Source organism: Somniosus microcephalus, chromosome 15 (assembly GCF_052327205.1).
Source record: "Somniosus microcephalus isolate GS21.2 chromosome 15, FLI_Smic_1.0, whole genome shotgun sequence".
Lineage (NCBI taxonomy): Eukaryota > Metazoa > Chordata > Chondrichthyes > Squaliformes > Somniosidae > Somniosus > Somniosus microcephalus.
Window position 1 is genome coordinate 124,480,477 of NC_141001.1, and position 20,100 is coordinate 124,500,576.

The 20,100-nt window shown below is 46.1% G+C and overlaps 1 protein-coding gene across 1 annotated transcript in view; it reads left to right on the forward strand.

Annotated features, from left to right (window-relative positions):
• Positions 1-841: 841 nt before the first annotated feature.
• Positions 842-20,100, forward strand: part of LOC147107212 (uncharacterized) — a gene marked incomplete at its 5' end in the record, with an annotated part of 42,208 nt that continues 22,949 nt past the window's right edge. The window contains 6 exons of the mRNA XM_086007546.1: positions 842-1,033; positions 1,119-1,306; positions 2,035-2,166; positions 3,850-4,007; positions 4,980-8,381; positions 18,205-18,365. Coding sequence (XP_085863672.1) covers positions 842-1,033; positions 1,119-1,306; positions 2,035-2,166; positions 3,850-4,007; positions 4,980-8,381; positions 18,205-18,365 — 4,233 coding nt within the window. The remainder of the gene's footprint in view (positions 1,034-1,118; positions 1,307-2,034; positions 2,167-3,849; positions 4,008-4,979; positions 8,382-18,204; positions 18,366-20,100) is intronic.

The following is a 20,100-nucleotide window of genomic DNA, read 5'->3' on the forward strand; positions in this document are numbered from 1 at the left end:
AATATTTACAAATTAATTTACTTTTTTTAAAACAATTTCCCCTCCACACACACACTGGGAAAAATAAACGGAAAAATAAATCATTAGGAATCAAGATGGCGGCCACTCACCTCAGCTCAGAAGGATTAGGCCCGCCCACACACGCAATGAAACGCCCCCCGTGACGCACCGATTGGTCAACCATCAGGTTAATCCCCTGTACGATTGGTCAACCATCACGTCACACAATGTTGCTGTTTTTTGAACCTTTTTTGTATACTTTCCGAACAATTTTTGTCTGACCAAAAAGTAAATACGCCTATTAGAGTCCCCTAATGATAAGCTTTTTTTTGATATAACATATGTGTAGGTACGCTCTATAACTTTTGATTGTATAGCCAGACAGAAAGACAAACAGACCAACCGTTTTTTATATATATATATATATATATATATAGATATTGTACTGTGGATTTGCGTCCACTAGAAATTTCTTTGAAACTGTCCAAATGTTTAATGTCGGATCACTTACTGGAGAAGCTTCAATCTAGGTTGTGTTTAAACTCAGGTCTTACAGCTGGAAGGAAATGGTGATAAGCTACTGCACCACTCAGTCAACCCGTTCTACATATGCTCTCTTAGTTTTTGTGTTGCCTGTAGCTGTACCTTTTCATTTATGGAGAATGCAGTCACCGTGGCTAGAATTCACGGGCGGTGCTGTTCTTATAACGCTTAACTCGCTCGTGCTAAATTCCCCTCTCTGCTGTTTTGCCGGCGGTATTTTAAACAGGGCCAAGGCCTGCATTACTATAACACAGAATAGAATTTGCTGCGAAGATTGTACTTTCTAGCCTTGTAGTGACCACTCGCGCTGGCTGAATGTGCTGACGTGTGCTATGATCTTACCGGGGTCTCTGCAGGTAAAAAGAGGAAAAGAGCCGGAACACACAAACCTCGCAGCAAAACCAGCTTCGCATCTGGATCTAAGACCAGCGGAAAGATTACGAGGAAACGCAGGAGAAGAGTGAAGCGACGGAGAGGCAAGAAGAAGGTGGTGAGAGCAACATTGCTGCTGTTCTGTAATGCAGTTCTGAGTTCCCAGTCGAATATCTGGGTAACATTTTTGTGTTTTGAAATAGATTAAGCTGAGTGTCACCGCGCGCTCACGGATTGCAAAGAGCCTTGGCCTGGGTAAACCCGTAAATGGAATTTCAGTTCCCTCCGTGTACAGGCCACTGGAACCGTCCTTGAGGAATATGCGAACAGACATTGGAGTGGCTTCATTATCTGTGTACGGTGACCCAAATGATCTGGATCCATTTGAAAGGTTAGTTCTCCATTGGTGTGAATCTTCTAGCATGCTTCCCAAGAGACTTGAGCACAAAATCTAGGCTGACACCTCAGGGAGAGTTCCCAAGAGCACAGCCGGGACAGAGGAAGGCTCTGCCTCTGGAAGTGGAGCAGAGGAAGGGGGGAATGCTCAGGAGGCCAGAATCAGAACGGAAGCGCATGGACTGGGTCTCGGGAAGGAGAAGAGACAGGGTGGGGAAGTTGAGATACGGTGGGGATAAGGCCACGGAGGGATAAGGCCATGAGGAGGAGGATTTTGTAAATGGGGGTGCTGGTAGAGGGTAGGGAGCCGGTGAGGACGTGAGTGGGAGCTGTGGAATTTTGTACCCGTTGTAGTTTATGTAGGGTGGAACTTGGAAGGAGGGCGTTGGTAGGTTGTTGTGTGTCCTGCTCCCTTCACACCCCACTCCCAATTGGTGGCACAGACTTCAGCTGCCTGGATCCTACTCTCTCTATCTCCCTCCTTGAACCTCTGCACCTCTCTTTAAACCCATCTGTAAGACCAAGCTTCCGGTGACCCTCCTGATCACCCTTTTCCTGGCTCAGCAATCACTTTCCTTCTGCTTATCAGTAAAGCTCCTTGGGACTTTTTTACATTAAGGGGGCTGTTTAAGTTGTTGGATATCATTTGAATGTAAAATTACCAATGTTTTAGGATTCGTGAGAAACTGAAACGGTGTAGAAATAATTGTTATTTTTTTTTAGTGTCGCCGAACCTTCGTACGGGGAAACATCAAGTCTCGGGTCCCCTCTCAGCAACAAGAAAAGAATTCTTTCCCGCTCAGCCCTGCGATCTCACCGGCCGGTAGCCCGACCCATCTCTGTAAAAACCTCAAGGTAGGAAGCGGTGTTGGTGAATTGTTACTGTGATTGGAGGCTTGTTAACGGGCCATTCGCAATAGAAATGTTCCCCCCCCCCCTTCAGCACTAGTCAGTCTCCCTTGGCATGGCAGGGTTTTGTCGAGCACCATATTTCTTTCCAAAATCCGTGTTGGCTGTTTCTAATTTTCTTTTCGATTTGGATATTTAGTAATTTCATCTTCAGTTAATGATCCCATAACTTTCCCTGCCACTGATGTTAAACTCACTGGTCTCTGATTAGAAGGACATTGATATATTTCTTAAGGCTAAAGGGATCAAGGGCTATGGGGAGAAGGCAGGGACAGGGTACTGAATTTGGATGATCAGCCATGATCTCATTAAATGGCAGAGCAGGCTCGAGGAGCCGAATGGCCTACTCCTGCTCCTATCTTCTATGTTTCTATCTTTACCCGGGTTAGCACTGTCTCCCTGTTTGACAGTGGGTATTACGTTGGCCACTCTCCAATCCTCCGGCACACATTTACTCTCAATAGACCCCTGATGTATAAATTCTAGGACCTATGCTGTTTCTTCCTCCATTTCCCTCGGGATCCTTGGATTTATCCCATCAGGTTGCATCACTTTGTCCTCCTTAACTAACTTCTCTAATACTCACCCATTGCTTATTATAATAGCTCTCACCTGGCTTTTAACCAATTCAGGATTTATCTTCTCCTCGATATCCTCTTTTGTAAAGACTGAAACGAAATACTTGTTCAGTATTTCTGCCAACATCCGCTTATCCTCGACTAACTCACTACCCTCTCCTCTCAGGTCCCACCTCACATTTTAACAATATCATATCTAGGGATTTAAATCCAAGGATGAATGTGGAGTCTCATTGCTGGGAGTGGATCCTAGCAAAATATACCCTTAATTTTAAACACCAGAAAATCATAGAACCATCGAATGATAGGAGGTTGCCTGTGCCGGCTCTTTGAAGGAGCTCTCCAAATCCCCTGCTCCTTCCCCACAGCCCGGCAAATGTTTCCTTTTCAATTATTTATCCAATTCTCTTTTGAAAGTTGCTATTGAATCTGCTTCCACTGCCCTTTCAGGCAGCACATTCCAGATGATGATAACTCGCTGTGTAAATGATTTTTTCTCATTTCCCCCACGCCACCCCAATCTGGTTCTTTTGGCAATTATCTTCAATCTGTGTCCTCCTGCCACTGGAAACAGTTTCTCCCTATTTACTCTATCAGAAGCCTTCATAGCTCCAGCTGGAAGGTGTTTGTTCTCTGTCTGTGGTGATCAGTTGGGTTTATGGTGTATCGCATTTATCATCTTATAACCATTGGACTTGAACTGCTGAGTTTTAGGACCCAGTCAACCCAACCCTGGTTCTCGTGTTCAAACGCGAGGACCTTGGGACCCATTGGCAGTTTGGGCACGATTGAAGTTATTGAGGGAAGAACCCCCATCAGTATTGTTGCACACTTGGCTGTTTGTGTCAGTGACAGTGATGGTGCAGTCCTGTGCTCTTCTACAAGATATATGCTGCCACATGAGTCCTCTAAGGGCCTAAAAGCTGTAATCGGAACAATCTCTTTGTACTTCCGGGCAATCAGTCTTACAGCGGAACGGTCAGATACGACTTAGTCCGTGTGGCAGGGAATGTTTAAACAGAGATGACATCTTTTTTTTTCTATGTGACAGAAATGGAAGACTTCCAGCTGTTGCTCAGGAGGCAGAAGCAGAAGCCACGTCTGTACCAGATGTGTTGGGAAGTATCCTAGCAGGGCAGAATGCCTTATTGATGGACAGTTCCAGTGTTGTGATCAATAGGGATGGAACACTAAAGCCTAAAGATCGAGGTATTCTCTGAAATAGAGCACCAAGTCATTTATCTTAAAGTCTTAAGCTAACTTCTGTTTCTAATGGAAGAATGCTGGTCAACTTATTTTTTTGCTTTCATGATCTTTCTAGTTCGCTGCTAGTTATCTGGTTTATTGCATTCCATTACCCCACTGTGGGTGCCCTCCATACATCACCCACCAGTTGTCACCTGTTTCTAGTTATTGAAAAAACCTGTTTGGGCACCAACCTATTCTCTCTCTTCCAATCCCCCTGCCCCAACTACTTTGTTCAGTTTTATCAGAGCTCACTTTTCTATCCGTTTCTAGTTGGAGCAGAAGGGTCCGCATTAGCTTACCTGCCCGCTCCACATTAGCCTACCATCCCAGTCTGCATTACCACTCATGATTTTGAACACCTCTATTAAATCTCCCCTTAACCTTTTCTGCTCTAAGGAGAACAACCCCAGCTTCTCCAGTCTCTCCACACAACTGAAGTCCCTCATTCCTGGTAAATCTCCTCTACACCCTCGCCAAGGTCTTGATATCCTTTCTAAAGTGTGGTGTCCAGAATTGAATGTAAAAAATTAACGTCTCTTAACAAAAATTATAGAAAGCTTTGTGTTACAGCACATTCCTAAAAATGGTAAAACCTCTAGGTGCAAATCTGTTTCTGGAATGAAATGTTAGAAGTGCCCTGTGACATGAATCTTGCCATTCATGTGGAAATGACTTAAGAAATAATACTGGGCGGCCTGCTGGTGGCGCTGTCCAGGGAGAGTATAAATACTCGGGCCTGGGCCCAGCTTGCTCAGGACATTTTTTAACAGGAACTAGTGAAGGACACAACTAGATCTCCATGTTGTAAAACAGTTGATTAAAGCTTTGTTTAACGCTTAGACCAAGTGCCTGGTAGTGTTCTTACGTCACACTTCATGAGCGTGTGTTGTATAACCTATTAATTTTACCATTTCCTTTCTGCTCTTGCATCAGGACAACCTGCACAATCGACGTCAAGTAGCGGCAGGACAGGTGAACCCTCTGGTGGATGTTCGTCGACCAGTGCTTGTATCTCAGGGAACTCTACAAGCACCTCGAAAACTGCTGGTCACGCTGCCACATTGCCGTCAACATCTGGTTTAACATCTAAGCCGGGGCAACAAACGGCATCCAACAATCTAAGACCTGCCTTTTCGGGAACATTTACTCCGATGCCTGAAATATCAGTCGGCCCCAGGCCAGGCCGGTTTGTTTCTTTGCCTAATACACAACGGACAGGAGGATTTAGTACAAGTGTCGGGGACAATCAGAAGAGCACCAGTGGCTTTACACCTTTCAAATGGTTAAACAGTGCCTCCAGTTTGCATTTCAAAAACACCGTAGGCACGCTGAGCCGAGTTCCCCCCAAACCATCTCCTAGGAGGCTTGATATATCAGAACTTCCTCGGATACCAAAGATCAAGAACCAAACTGGTACTTTAGGTTTGCAACCTGGTAACAAACAGAGCAATGGAATAGCTCGAGCCTGTATAAACAGACTCGCAGACAATGAGCAGAGCACCCAGGCTGCAAGACCTACGGAGCTGGAAAACAGCAGGGAAAAGGATAGTGAGAGACCCGTCCAGCAGAGGCATCGATCTTCTCCCGCCACAGGCTCGGCTGACTGCTCCAGTACTTCCCAGGAAAAGCTCCGCGCTCAAGACCTAGTTTCCAGCTGGTCCGGTCAGAGTTGTAGAAAAGCGACAAGTGGCACTGACCATTGGACTAGGTTGCCCAAGTTGGATGCCTACGACCCATTCGAACCCACGGATGATGAATTTCAGCATTGTAGCAAAAGAGGCAAGAATACTGCTCGATTGCAACTCGGTGTAAAAAAAGAAAGAGATGACATATATGATCCTTTTGAGCCCACGGGCTCCGACCCATGTTCATCTAGTTCCACCCCTGATAGGAATGAGTCAAGATCTGAGGGCACGTCCCCAGTGTCGAGCCCTGGTAATGGGATTTCTGAAGGAGGTAAACACACAGCTAATACATTAAATCTTTACTTTAATACTGATACTACGCAGTTATCTTGCACACAGCAAACTGAGCCTTGTAAAATCAAAACTGAAGCTCTGCTAACAGAAAAACCAACTGCGAGTCCTGATAGTTGTGAATCTTTTAATGTACCTTCTCCAGCCTCTGATGTGGAAGCTAATAGTGAATCTCAGGCTAGTATTGGAGATGAGGATATGAAATTGGGTGAAGAATCCACTGTGAGAAAGTGGGACAGTGCACACTCAAACCAAACATATTACAGCTCTTCAACATCTTCTGAAGACAGGCCCAAGTGTGAACAACAGACAGTAAATGCAGACAGTGATGGTGTTTCTTGTGTATGCTCTGATGAGGGTACTTTGCAAGTTGTCAACAAGATTGTTCCCACTAGTGTGAGAACTGATGTAGATATCTCACCAGAAAATGAACTAAGAAAAACAGTGAATAAAAAACTCCACACCGAATTGAAGGTTCGTTCACGGTCACGATCGAGATCAAGTTCCCACACCCGACACAAATGCAAGAACTCGGTCTCCGAAAAACGCAAGAGCTACAGATCAAGGTCAAGATCGAAGGAACGGAAAAAGTTGAGATCGCACTCGCGAGAGCGACGGAGATCAAAATCCAGGTCATGGTCTCGGTCCAGCAGCTCCGAGAAGTTCAAGAGGCGAAGACCTAAACCGGATAGGAGCATGGAAAAAAGAGGAAGACGTTCCAGATCCAGATCTAGACAAAGAAGGTCGGGCAGTTCCTCCTCTGGTGCATCTACAGACAGCCACAGGAGAAGAAGGAAAATTTCTGGATCAAGGGACCACAAAGGCTCCTACAGACACTCTTGGAGCAGCAGTGAGAAAGGAAAGAGAAGGCAGTACCGACGAGAGCAAAGCCGGGAACAGTATGAAAGACGAAGCAGACGCTCAACCTCCTGGTCAAGGGAGAGAAGACGCTCGAGATCATGGTCTAGATCCAGAGATAAGAAAAAACCATGGCCTAGATCAAGGGAGAAGAAAAGGTCCTGGTCCAGGTCTAGTTCTAGAGAAGGGAGATCATGGTCCAGATCTAGCTCTCGGGATAAGAGAAGATCACGGACTAGATCAAGTTCCAGAGAGAAGAGATCAGCCAGATTTAGGGAAAAGAGAAGATCAAGGACTCGATCTAGATCCAGGGAAAGAAGAAAACCAAGAACTCGATCAAGAACTCGTTCGAGGTCTAAAGACCAGAGTAGATCAAGATCCAGAGATAGGTGCTCGCAATCAAAATGGCAATTCCCAGAAGTAGAAAGAAAATGGACTTTCTCTCAAGAAAAAGTTAAATTTGGTGAGAAACATCAAGAGCAAAAGAGAGCTTCACCTTTTAGAAGTCATGAGCCTTCTGAGTGGGAAGCCTCGGTAAAGAAACTGGTCATTTCTTGTAGTGCTCAAAGCTGGCAGGAAAGTAACGCTATACCGATTGTTCAGAGCCAGCCCCGTTCAGTAACCATTAAAGAGGAATCAATACCATACGTTATTAAAGTACAAGAAGAAAAACAGATAGAACTTCTTGAGCAAAGCAAAGCGTCCAGCTGCAAAAGTGAGAGCTTGGGAGAAAACACTAGTGATGTTTTTGTTGGAGTTGGACACGGTTGGGAAAGTACTGGCTCACGCACAAGCCAAGCAGAAACAGAAATAGAAAGTCCAAGCGTTGTGTCTGAGTATCTCCAAATCAAAAGTCCTTGTTACCAAGAGTATGCTGTTGCAGATGAGGTTTCTATTCCCCTCATATGCCTTGGCAAAGAAGAGGAAATTTCACCTTTGTCTGTAAATGAAGCCTTGAGACCTGAAGCTGAACCAGTTCACGAACATTCTCCAGCTAAATCTGACGCACCTTTACCTGTAACTGACAATTCTAACTCTGCTGAGCCAATGGTATCTGTAGATGATGAGAAAGAGTCTGTGGACATGAGTACAGTTGAGGAACTACAAAGCTTCAGCCCTCCGGATATTGAGGCAGTAAATTTATCTAAGAACGAGCACCCAGAGAGCTGGGCGACAGGTACCTGCTCCCAGAAGATTGAAACAAACCATGAGACTGTGTCAGCTGGCCTGGGTTCAAACAGTACAAATGAGCAAGAGGCAACGTGGAGTGACATGATTGGAAATGAACCCTCGGAAGGAAAGGGAGAATCTATGAAAACAGAGACCAGTCGGGAGTGCGAGGAGATTCCCCTCCTAGAATCGACGGAGCCTGTGAAAATCAAGACCGAGAGTGAAGCAGGTTCACAAAGCACTGCGGTGAAAGCCAGACCTCTTGTCAAGAGAGTGACTTGGAACCTGGAAACAGAGGAGAAGGACGAGGCACCCTCTGGGAGGCCTGCAAGTGAGTATGATTATTTCTCTCGTGTGTACTACCCTTTGAATTCTAGTTGCACAGTCTAATTGCAGACTGTCTCTTTATTTGCCAGTTTGCACTGAAGGCCAAAGTTTAATCAAACCTTACAGGATATGTTAACACCTGCCTGATCGAAAATGCAATATTAAGAATGAATGTACAGTAGGACTTAATGTGATGTGTGTTCTTCACCAATGCAGGATTATGAAGTTAGACAAAAGGTTTCTGTCAGTATCGTTAACTTCTTGTTACTAAAAGTGAGTTTGCCGGCATGATTTTATATTCCATTCAGTCATAATGAATTTCAGATATCTACATAATACACACTTAATATAGAAACTAGGATTTGTTTTCTAGTTTGGGGATTATCCCACATTCCTAACACTTCTAAGATGTTGGGAGGTCACTCCACCCAAACTCTCTAACCCCACCCCATGCTCCCCTCCCCAAGCACAGCGACCCACCTGTAGACAATAACTCCAACTGACCATTCCCACTTCGTGTCTCTCGCGCGCCCCCCCAAACCCAGCTCCCGTTCCTGATCCAAGACCAAATTGTTCACCACAGACAAAAAACAGACGCCATCTGGCTGAAGCTATGAAGGGGTTTTGATGGAGTAAATAAGGAGAAAACTGGTTCCTGTGGCAGGAGGGTCAGTAACCAGAGGACACAGATTGAAGGTAATTGGTAAAAGAACCAGAGGGGAGATGAGAATGTTTTTACGCGGCGAGTTGTTGTGATCTAGAAAGCGCTGCCTGAAAGGGCGGTGGAAGCAGATTCAATAGTAACTTTCAAAAGGGAATTGGATAAATACTGGAAGGGGAAACATTTGCAGGGCTGTGGAGAAAGAGCAGGGGGGAGTGGGACTAATTGGAGAGCTCTTTCAAAGAGCTGGCACAGGCACGATGGGCCGAATGGCCTCCTCCTGTGTTGTATGATTCCAAGTTGCTTCAACCTGTAGACCCGTTTTGCTTTCAGTACCAAGAAACCTGAACGTAGCAATGAAAGACAGTCAAAATGTACATAGAAACATAGAAGATAGGAGCAGGAGTCGGCCATTCGGCCCCTCGAGCCTGCTCCACCATTCAATGAGATCATGGCTGATCATCTAAATTCAGTACCCTGTCCCTGCCTTCTCCCCATATCCCTTGATCCCTTTAGCCTTAAGAAATATATCCAACTCCTTCTTGAATATATTTAACGAACTGGCCTCCACCCCCCTCTGTGGCAGAGAATTCCACAGGTTCACCACTCGCTGGGTGAAGAAATTCCTCCTCATCTCTGTCCTAAATGGCTTACCCCTTATCTTTAGACTGTGACCCCTGGCACAGTGGCTTCAGAAAATATGTATGTGAATGATAACTCGATTTTAAAAACGTGGAAAAAGAGGTACATTTACAAAGGGGCACATGCATTTTACGAATAGGTAATGGAAGAGAGGGGGGTGAATATATGGAATTGTTGAACCAGGAGGGAGTGAGGCAGACAGTGTGGGAAAAGCTAAGGGATAGTTGGAATGAATGAGACCGTTCAGATGTCTGCAGTCGTTTCTGCTCATCTACTTTCCTATGTTCCTAATATCAGCAGAGCTCAAATGATCATTTTAGGATCTTCTGCACTTTTTAAGAATAGTGTGTCATTCTGTCACGTACCCTTTGGCTTTCTCATGCCTTGCTGCTTAAGTTGATAAATTGAGACCGGAAACTGTGGCCACACTTGTGGTTCGACATTGGACACTCTTCATTAGCGCCAGTCTTCAATCTTCTGGTTCGGCCATTAGTTGTTGCAACTGCTGAGTAATATTGAGCTGAGCCTTCATATATCGGAGGCAGGTGCACGTAGATATATGTGGACATGCACTGAGATCTCCTGTGCCAGCAACCAAAGCCTCCTGCAACACCAACTGCGAATCTCCTTTTAATTTTACTTTTCATAAGATAATTACAGATGAGGAAGACTATTTGATTCATGCACCAGAGAGTTCCTAATGTCTCCAACCCCCCCCAGTTTTGGCATCCTAGTTGCTTCTTAAATAATGCCTGGGTTTTTGCCTCCACTACCCTAACTGGGAGCTTATTCCCCAGGTCGCTCACTCTCTGTGTGAAGAAGAATTTCCTGCTATCAGTCCTAAAAGTGCCCTTCTCTAGTTTGAACCTGTCTGTCCGCCTCTCTCTCTCCTCTTTCTCCTCCTTTAAGTTGCTCTTTAAAATCTACCTCTTTTTCCCAAGTTTTTGGTCACCTGTCCAAATATCTCTTTAATAAAAACAGAAAATGCTGGAAATACTCAACAGATCAGGCAGCGTCAGTTCTGACGAAGGGGCATCGAGCTGAAACGTGAACTCTGTTTCTCTCTCCACAGATGCTGCCTGACCTGAGTATTTCCAGCATTGTCTGTTTTTATTTCAGATTTCCAGCATTTTGCCTCCAGTATTTTGCCTCTGTCCTAGTATGTGGCTTGGTGTCAAATGTTGTCTTGATTACACTGCTGCGAAACGCCGGGGGATGTTTTTACTACATTAAAGGTGCTATATAACTGCAAGTTGCTGTGTCCCCTAGTTCTAATGTAATATTTCAGGGTAATTTTTTTCTATACCCTTAACAATTATGTATTGCTCTGTAAGATCCCCTCTCAGACCCCCCTTTTCAGCTGAGAAGCTCCAGTCTTCCCTCAATGACTCAGACCCTGACACTGGGGACCAGACTCGTGGCTGTTCGCTACACTGCCTCCAGCAGTTGAATATCTCCCTGGTTTCTTGGTGACCAGAGCTGGACCCAGTGCACAAGCTGCGGTCTGACCAGAGCCCTGAGCTTGATCATTACCCCTCCAGACGCAGGTTCTGTTCTGACTGTAGTTCAGTGGCCTGTTGATTGCTGCTTTCTGTCCTGGTTGGGTGTGTTTAGCGTTGAATTTGTTGAGACTCCTGGGTCTCTTTCAGCTCCATTCATGGAGCACACAGGATTCATCCTTTCTTTCATCCCATGTGTCACTCCTTACATTTCTCTGCGTTAAATTCCCTCGCCCATTGTTCCGCTCACTTTTATCCAACTCACTCTGTAATTTCTGAGCTCTGATCCCACTGCCCCCCTCATCTGGCATCATCTGAATATTTGATCATTTTGCATTGAGTTGCTGAATCCAAGTCATTGATGTAAATTAGAAACAGTAGTGGTCCCAATACTGACCCCTGAGGCACCTCACTCCGTACTTCCCCCGCCTCCACTCTGACATATCTCCTCTAACCAGTACTCGTTTCTTACCCTTCAGACAGTGATTTATTTTGTCCCTGGTTTAAAAAACAATTTATTTTTTCCTGATTGCATCCAGGGATAATGCGGAGCTGCCCAGAAACTGACTCCAAGTAAACCACCGGCAACTAAACCGGTGCGTAAAACCTGGGAGACTGCTGCCCAATTAATAGCCACTCAGACAATCCAGTTGTCACCTATTGTAATGACCAACCCCCATTGAACTCTAAAAACAAAATGAACAGGGAGGCTCGCATTTACATATTAATGTCTCCTAGACCGCACAGGCCAAGCGTTTCCACTTTAGGCGCAATTGGTGATCCGGGCGCAAATTGTGCTCAAACTTTTTTCCCCTCAAGTTTCTGCACAATCTCATTTGCAGATCGCCAAACGTAATATCTAGGAACATAGGAACAGGAAGAGGCCATTTAGCCCCTTGAGCCTGTGCCGCCGTTCAATGAGATCATGCCCGATCTGTATCTCAACTCCATCTACCTGCCTTTGGCCCATCTCCCTTAATACCTTTGGTTAACAGAAAGCTATCAATCTCCGAGTTCCAATTAACAATTGATCCAGCATCAATTGCCGTTTGTGGAAGAGAGTTCCAAACTTCTACCACCCTTTGTGTGTAGAAGTGTTTCCTAACTTCACTCCTGAAAGGAAGGATATTAGCCCTGATGACGTGAAATCTGTATGGTTAGAGCTGAGAAATACCAAGGGACAGAAAACGTTAGTGGGAGTTGTATACAGACCCCCAAACAGTAATGCGGAGGTTGGGGATGGCATTAAACAGGAAATTGGAGACGCGTGCAATAAGGACACAGTAGTTATCATGGGTGACTTTAATCTACAGATAGATTGGGCTAACCAAGTTAGTAACAATACTGTGGAGGAGGAATTCCTGGAGTGTATACGGGATGGTTTCTTGGACCAATATGTCGAGGAACCAACTAGAGATCAGGCCATCTTAGACTGGGTATTATGTAATGAGAAAGGATTAATTAGCAATCTTGGTGTGCGAGGTTCCTTGGGTCAGAGCGATCATATGATAGAATTCTTCATTAAGATGGAGAGTGAAGTAGTTGACTCAGAGACTAGGGTCCTGAATTTAAATAAAGGAAACTACGATGGTCTGAGGAGCGAGTTGGGTAGGATTGATTGGGAAATGTCACTCAAAGGGTTGACGGTGGATTGGCAATGGCAAACATTTAAAGATCGCATGGATGAACTACAGAATTTCTTCATCCCTGTCTGGCATAAAAATAAAACAAAAAAGGTGACTCAACCGTGGCTAACAAGGGAAATTAGGGATAGCATAAGATCCAAGGAGAGGACATATAAAGTGGCCAGAAAAAGCAGCAAACCTGAGGATTGGGAGCAGTTTTAAGATTCAGCAAAGGAGGACAAAAGGATTAATTAAGAGGGGGGAAATAGAGTATGAGAGTAAGCTTTCAGGGAACATAAAAACTGACTGTAAAAATTTCTATAGATATGTGAAGAGAAAAAGATTGGTGAAGTCAAGCGTAGGTCCCTTGCAGTCAGAATCAGGGGAATTTATAATTGGTTCTGTCTTCACAAAGGAGGACACAAATAACCTCCCAGAAATGTCGGGGAACATAGGGTCTAATGAGAGGGAGGAACTGAATGAAATCAGTATTTGTAGGGAAATGGTGTTACGGAAATTGACGGGATTGAAGGCCGATAAATCCCCAGGGCCTGATAATCTACATCCTAGGGTACTTAAGGAAGTGGCGCGAGAAATAGTACATGCATTTCTGGTCATCTTACAAAATTCTATAGACTCTGGAACAGTACCCATGGATTGGCGGGTAGCTAATGTTACCCCATATTCAAAAAAGGTGGTAGAGAGAAAACGGGGAATAAGCCTGACATCGGTAGTGGGGAAAATGCTAGAGGCCATTATAAAAGATGTAATAGCAGAGCACTTGGAAAACAGTGACAGGATCGGACAAAGTCAACATGGATTTACAAAAGGTAAATCGTGCTTGACTAATCTACTGGAATTTTTTGAGGATGTAACTGGTAGAATAGATAAGGGAGAACCAGGGGATGTGGTGTATTTGGACTTTCAGAAGGCTTTCGATAAGGTCCCGCATAAGAGATTAGCGTGTAAACTTAAGGCACATGGGATTGGGGGCAATGTATTGACTTGGATAGAGAACTGGTTGGCAGACAGGAAGCAAAGAGTTGGAATAAACGGGTCTTTTTCCGAGCGGCAGGCAGTGACTAGTGGGGTACCGCAGGGATCGGTCCTAGGACCCCAGCTATTCGCAATATATATTAATGATCTAGACGAGGGAACTAGATGTAATATCTCCAAGTTTGCAGATGACACAGCTGGGTGGGTGTGTGTGCTGTGAGGCGGATGCCGAGAAACACCAGTATGATTTGGACAGGTTGGGTGATTGGGCAGATGCATGGCAGATGCAGTATAACGTGGATAAATGTGAGGTTGTCCACTTTGGTGGCAAAAACAGGAAGGCAGATTATTATCTGAACGGCAATAGATTGGGAGAAGGGGAAGTGCAACGAGACCTGGTGTCCTTGTGCACCAGTCGCTGAAGGTAAGCATGCAGGTGCAGCAGGCGGTTAAGGCGGCAAATGGTATGTTGGCTTTCATAGCGAGAGGATTCGAGTACAGGAGCAAGGATGTTTTGCTGCAGTTGTACAGGGCCTTGGTGAGACCACACCTTCAGTATTGTGTGCAGTTTTGGTCGCCTTATCTGAGGAAGGATGTTCTTGCCATAGAGGGAGTGCAGCGAAGATTCACCAGACTGATACCTGGGATGGCAGGAATGACGTATGAGGAGAGATTGGGTCGATTGGGCTTATACTCACTGGAGTTTAGAAGAATGAGAGGGGATCTCATTGAAACTTATAAAATTCTAACAGGACTAGACAGACTAGATGCAGGAAGGATGTTCCCGATGGTCGGGGAGTCCAGAACCAGGGGTCACAGTCCAAGGATAAGGGGTAAGCCATTTAGGACTGAGATGAGGAGGAATTTCTTCACCCAGAGAGTGGTGAACCTGTGGAATTCTCTACCACAGAAGGCAGTTGAGGCCAATTCATTAAATATATTCAAGAAGGAGTTGGATATATTTCTTAAGGCTAAAGGGATCAAGGGATATGGGGAGAAGGCAGGGACAGGGTACTGAGTTTGGATGATCAGCCATGATCTCATTGAATGGCGGAGCAGGCTCGAGGGGCCGAATGGCCTACTCCTGCTCCTATCTTCTATGTTTCTATGAAAGGTCTGGCTCTAATTTTTAGACTCTGCCCCCGGTCCTAGAATCCCCAACCAGCGGAAATAGTTTCTCTCTATCTACCCTATCTGTTCCCCTTAATATCCTGAAAACTTCGATCAAATCCCCCGTTAACCTTCTAAGTTCCAGGGGATACAACTCTAGATCGTGCAACTCCTCGTAATATAACCTTGGGAGTCCAAGGGTTATATCTGCCATGATCCAGCGCAATCAGGTAGTGATTTAGAATGTAATTTTAAAAAATTTTGCATTAAAAAATATTCCTTTGCATAGGATTTCATAGGATATACAACCCAGAAACAGGCCATTCGGCCCAACCAGTCCATGCCGGTGTTTATGCTCCACTCGAGCCTCCTCCCGTCTTTCCTCATCTAAATCTATCAGCATAACCCTCTATTCCCTTCTCCCTCACACGCTTGTTTAGCCTCCCCTTTAATGCATCTATAATATTCGCCTCAGTCACTCCCTGTGGTAGCGAGTTCCACATTCTCGTATTCCTTGCTATATTTAAGAGTGGTATCTTGGTGCAGTTTGATTAATATGTTGAAAAGTAGTACAAAAAATAAGCATTTTTAATCGAGTGTCTAGTCCACCACATGTGAGGAACCCGATTTTTAAGTAACTGAAAATGACGCTAAAATACTATACAGAATCATTTACGTGTTTCCTAGTGAATTAAAAATAAATATTTAAGAGCTTTTAAAGCATGCCCATTAGTGTCCTTGCGCCCAAAAAACAGCTTAGTTTTAAGAGCCTCTTCGAAGGCCACAAACGGGTGCAATTAGCGGACCCTGGCCACGGCGATTAATTCCTCCTGGGGGTGGGGCCCACTTCCAGTGCGATGTCTTTTTAAACTAGTACGAAAGATCGCAGAAACTCGATTTGCACTGGATGTAACTTACGCTTAAAATTCCCCGATCTTTTGCGCTGGTTTGATTGATTTCGGGTGAATTGCGCTAAAATAAAATTGCACAGCCGAGCAGAAACTCCAGCCCACCACCCGTTTCCTGGGCTGTTGTGTATCAAACCAATTCGAGATACTTACTTTTAAGTGAACTTCGTTTCAATCCTGAAGATGCTATCCCAAAAAGACAGAAAAGCAAAGAATATGCCAGTAGGGTTGCCAAGTGCCAGCCCTCCCACATTGTCCTGGAGTCTTCCAGAATCGAAGGTCAGTCTCCTCATCGCTGCTGTGAGCAACCCGGGAGAATTCTTTTTGCCCCTTTCTGATTATCATACATGTGACTGTGCTGTTAGTAGCAATAGAATCGCACAAATAAATTTTACACACACTTCATGGTCATTTCACATTCCTGACTCGCAACGGTGTTGAACAAACCAGAGGGCCCCAGCGCACTGAGAATGCAACACGGCCCTGGTGTATGCGCGCTCTAACTGGTCAATTGATAGAGCAGTTTCTGGAGCGCAGGGCATTGTGGGTATTGTAGCCACCATTATTGAGCAGTTGCGGTGAAGGTGGCCATGTCTGGCAACCGATGGTCGGAGCATGGGGGTGGGGGGGGAGAGGCAGGGGTCATGCGATGAAACCTCCCAGAATTGTCAACCCTATACGCCACGGACAGAACACTGAATTTAGTCTCGCTGTACATGCAACCCCTGTCGACATGGATGGTCTCCAGCGCGGAATCTTGATCACTCAATGCGAGTACCAACTGGAGACGCTAATCCATGGTTAGCTTGAGGATTGTTGGGCGAGCGTAAAGCTAATTAAAGACGGGATGCCACTGCTGCTTATGCAATAAAGTAGTTGCGCCTGCGCAGTTCCAGTGGACGTTTGGTTGTTCTCGCCGGACTTAATTGGCAGCAGTTGTTCTGATATATTCATGTGGTTTGTTCATGAAATAAATAATCTTTGTAATTATTAGAAGTAATGATGCTTGCGGTTTCCAGTAACCTCTAACGGGTTTCTGGTCGCCGATGTGGTGATTTGCTGGTGGGGTCGGGCTCGGCTCCGGGTTCCTCACGTGTAGCTGGTGGGGTCGGGCTCGGCTCCGGGTTCCTCACGTGTAGCTGGTGGGGTCGGGGTCGGGCTCGGCTCCGGGTTCCTCACGTGTAGCTGGTGGGGTCGGTGTCGGGCTCGGCTCCGGGTTCCTCACGTGTAGCTGGTGGGGTCGGGGTCGGGCTCGGCTCCGGGTTCCTCACGTGTAGCTGGTGGGGTCGGGGTCGGGCTCGGCTCCGGGTTCCTCACGTGTAGCTGGTGGGGTCGGGGTCGGGCTCGGCTCCGGGTTCCTCACGTGTAGCTGGTGGGGTCGGGGTCGGGCTCGGCTCCGGGTTCCTCACGTGTAGCTGGTGGGGTCGGGGTCGGGCTCGGCTCCGGGTTCCTCACGTGTAGCTGGTGGGGTCGGGGTCGGGCTCGGCTCCGGGTTCCTCACGTGTAGCTGGTGGGGTCGGGGTCGGGCTCGGCTCCGGGTTCCTCACGTGTAGCTGGTGGGGTCGGGGTCGGGCTCGGCTCCGGGTTCCTCACGTGTAGCTGGTGGGGTCGGGCTCGGCTCCGGGTTCCTCGCGTGTAGCTGGTGTGCTTGAGAAGCGAAAGCTGCTGGAGTTTGTCAATGGTCAGCATCCACTGAGCTTAACATTTAACTAATAATAGGCATGGCTGATGATGGTTTAATGTTAAATATTACCAGCAAGGGAGGGGGTGGGAAAAAAGATCGCTGCTGCCGAACTGAGCCAAAAATAAAAAATAAGAATTTGAGTTGGTGTTTCTATCGGCTTTTATGTGCAGAATGCTTCTGCGCAGCTTCCAGTCCGTTGGCAGCAGTCACACTGTTAAAATCGCTCCATGGCTGTTTGAACCTGTCACATACAAGATGCACTGCAGCAACTCACCAAGGCTTCTTCGGCAGCACCTCCCAAACCCGCGACCTCTTCCACCTAGAAGGACAAGGGCAGCAGGCGCATGGGAACACCACCACCTCCAAGTTCCCCTCCAAGTCACACACCATCCTGACTTGGAAATATATTGGCCGATTCTTCATCGTCGCTGGGTCAAAATCCTGGAACTCCCTCCCTAACAGCACTGTGGGAGCACCTTCACTACACGGACTGCAGCGGTTCAAGAAGGCGGCTCACCACCACCTTCTCAAGGGGCAATTAGGGATGGGCAATAAATGCTGGCCTTGCCAGTGACATCCACATCCCATGAACGAATAAAAAAAAACATTTACACACTCAGCATTGTACAGACGATATTCAGATTATATGTTGCAAGATGGAAAGAGGATTTGGGTTTTAAGCTGCCCTGTGTTTGTTTGCAGGGACTCCATTCTCCTATAGGACGCACAGATTTAACAAAGAAGGCATCTGGAAAGCCCCAGAAACAAGTCAACCACCAGATCAGCTGCCGATGTTCCAGCCTCCGGGAGCAAACTTTATGATCCCCCCTCCACCTATTTTCCCCGGTCTATTTCCACCTCAGGTTAGTGCCAACGCTCAGTCTTGCAGCTAGTGTCCTGAGATATCTCTGTTTCCCTGGTAATTACAGTGATTAAGGGTTCATGCCAAATGCAGCCTTTTTAATTCCCTTCTAGACAGGTTGCACAATCAAATTTCCTTTTGCGTGAGAGAGAGCGAGAATGTGCGTAGGAAATAGCAGCAGGAGGAGGCCATTCAGCCCCTCGAGCCTGTTCCCCCATTCAATGAGATCATGACTGATCTGTATCCTAACTCCATCCACCTACCTTGGCTCCGTAACCCTTAATACCCACTGGCTAGCAAAAATCTAGCGTTTCTGTTACAGTTGCAATGCAGGAGAGTTGAGTTGAAGCTTTATTGTAGTTTCTTGACAATCCTTTAAACAATGTCAATCAGATCATCTGTTGTAGAGAACAATTAGGCCACTTGTGAAGTTTGTTAGACTAAAAATCTATAAATAGAAATACATGTGGCTCCCTCTTGGATTCATGGCAGGAGGGTCGGTAACCAGAGGACACACATTTAAAAAAAGCAGTATATGTGAGCTCAGTTAATAATTCTGAGTCTGAGATTGATGGGTTTTTGCTAGCCAAGGGTATAAAAGGATATGGAGCCACGGTGGGAGGATGGAGTTAAGATACAGATCAGCCATGACCTCATTGAATGGTGGAACAGGCTTGAGGGGCTGAATGGTCTCCTATTCCTATCCAGCACTCCCAGGTTAGTTGCTGCACAGCCAGATGCAGAGTAAAGCTCACTCTACTTGTTCTAATGATGTGCCTCAGCCCCAACCTCTCAACAGCACCCCTACTGCACCAGTGTGACATTTTTTCTGTTCCCACGCCAGGGACTCCTGTGGCTTCTGTAAGATCCGGATCACAGGCCACACACAGATTACCCAAAAGGGTTTTAGAAGTTGTAAGGCTTTTATTAAAGGCTCTTTAATAAAAGCCTTACAACTTCTAAAACCCTTTTGGGTAATGTGTGTGTGGCCTGTGATCCGGATCTTACAGTGGTGTCAGAAGTGGGATCACAGAGTTAGGAGTTGTAAGGTTCCGGTCGGGGTGACCGGCGGGACCAGTCAAATGCACGTGATCGTTGCTTAGACTGAGTATAGTGTTTTATTCTCTCTGGAAGAAGGGAGCGGTAAAGAGCTACAGTTTTAAAGCATAATCAGGTATTACATATGGTTTAAGCCGAGTATAATAGACATACAACCCGTGAGAGTAGGAGCGATCTACGACTCCCGAATCGGAATGCCACGATCGGACGGATGGGGAGGCAGTAGGGTGGTCTCGGATTGGGTGGATTCCTGCAGTCTGCTGCAGCGGTCACTTCCGTTGGGTCATCCCTCGAGCTGTTGGAGGTGTGAGGCCGTCAGCCACTTCAGAGGCTAAACTTGACCAAGGTGTTAGGCCGTAGCCACCTCGGGGAAGCCTTCGCCCCTGACTGCCTGATTTCCTCTCTCGGTCGTCTATATTTATAGTTATTTCGGTGGGCTGGTAATCACCTGGTGTCAATCATTTGATCCCCATCCTATTGTCCAATTGTGAAGCGGGAAGGCAACCTTCGCCGTCCCTTTCTGCATGACCGACAAGGCCTCCCTCTTATCTTTCTGAGGAATGTTTTGTTAGGTTTCTTCAAGGGCATTTTATGACTTTTCGGCTCCATTGTTGTCTATTGTCCCCCCACCCTGTGTTGTTTTGCATTTTACGATTCCCTTATCACTTCTATTTGTC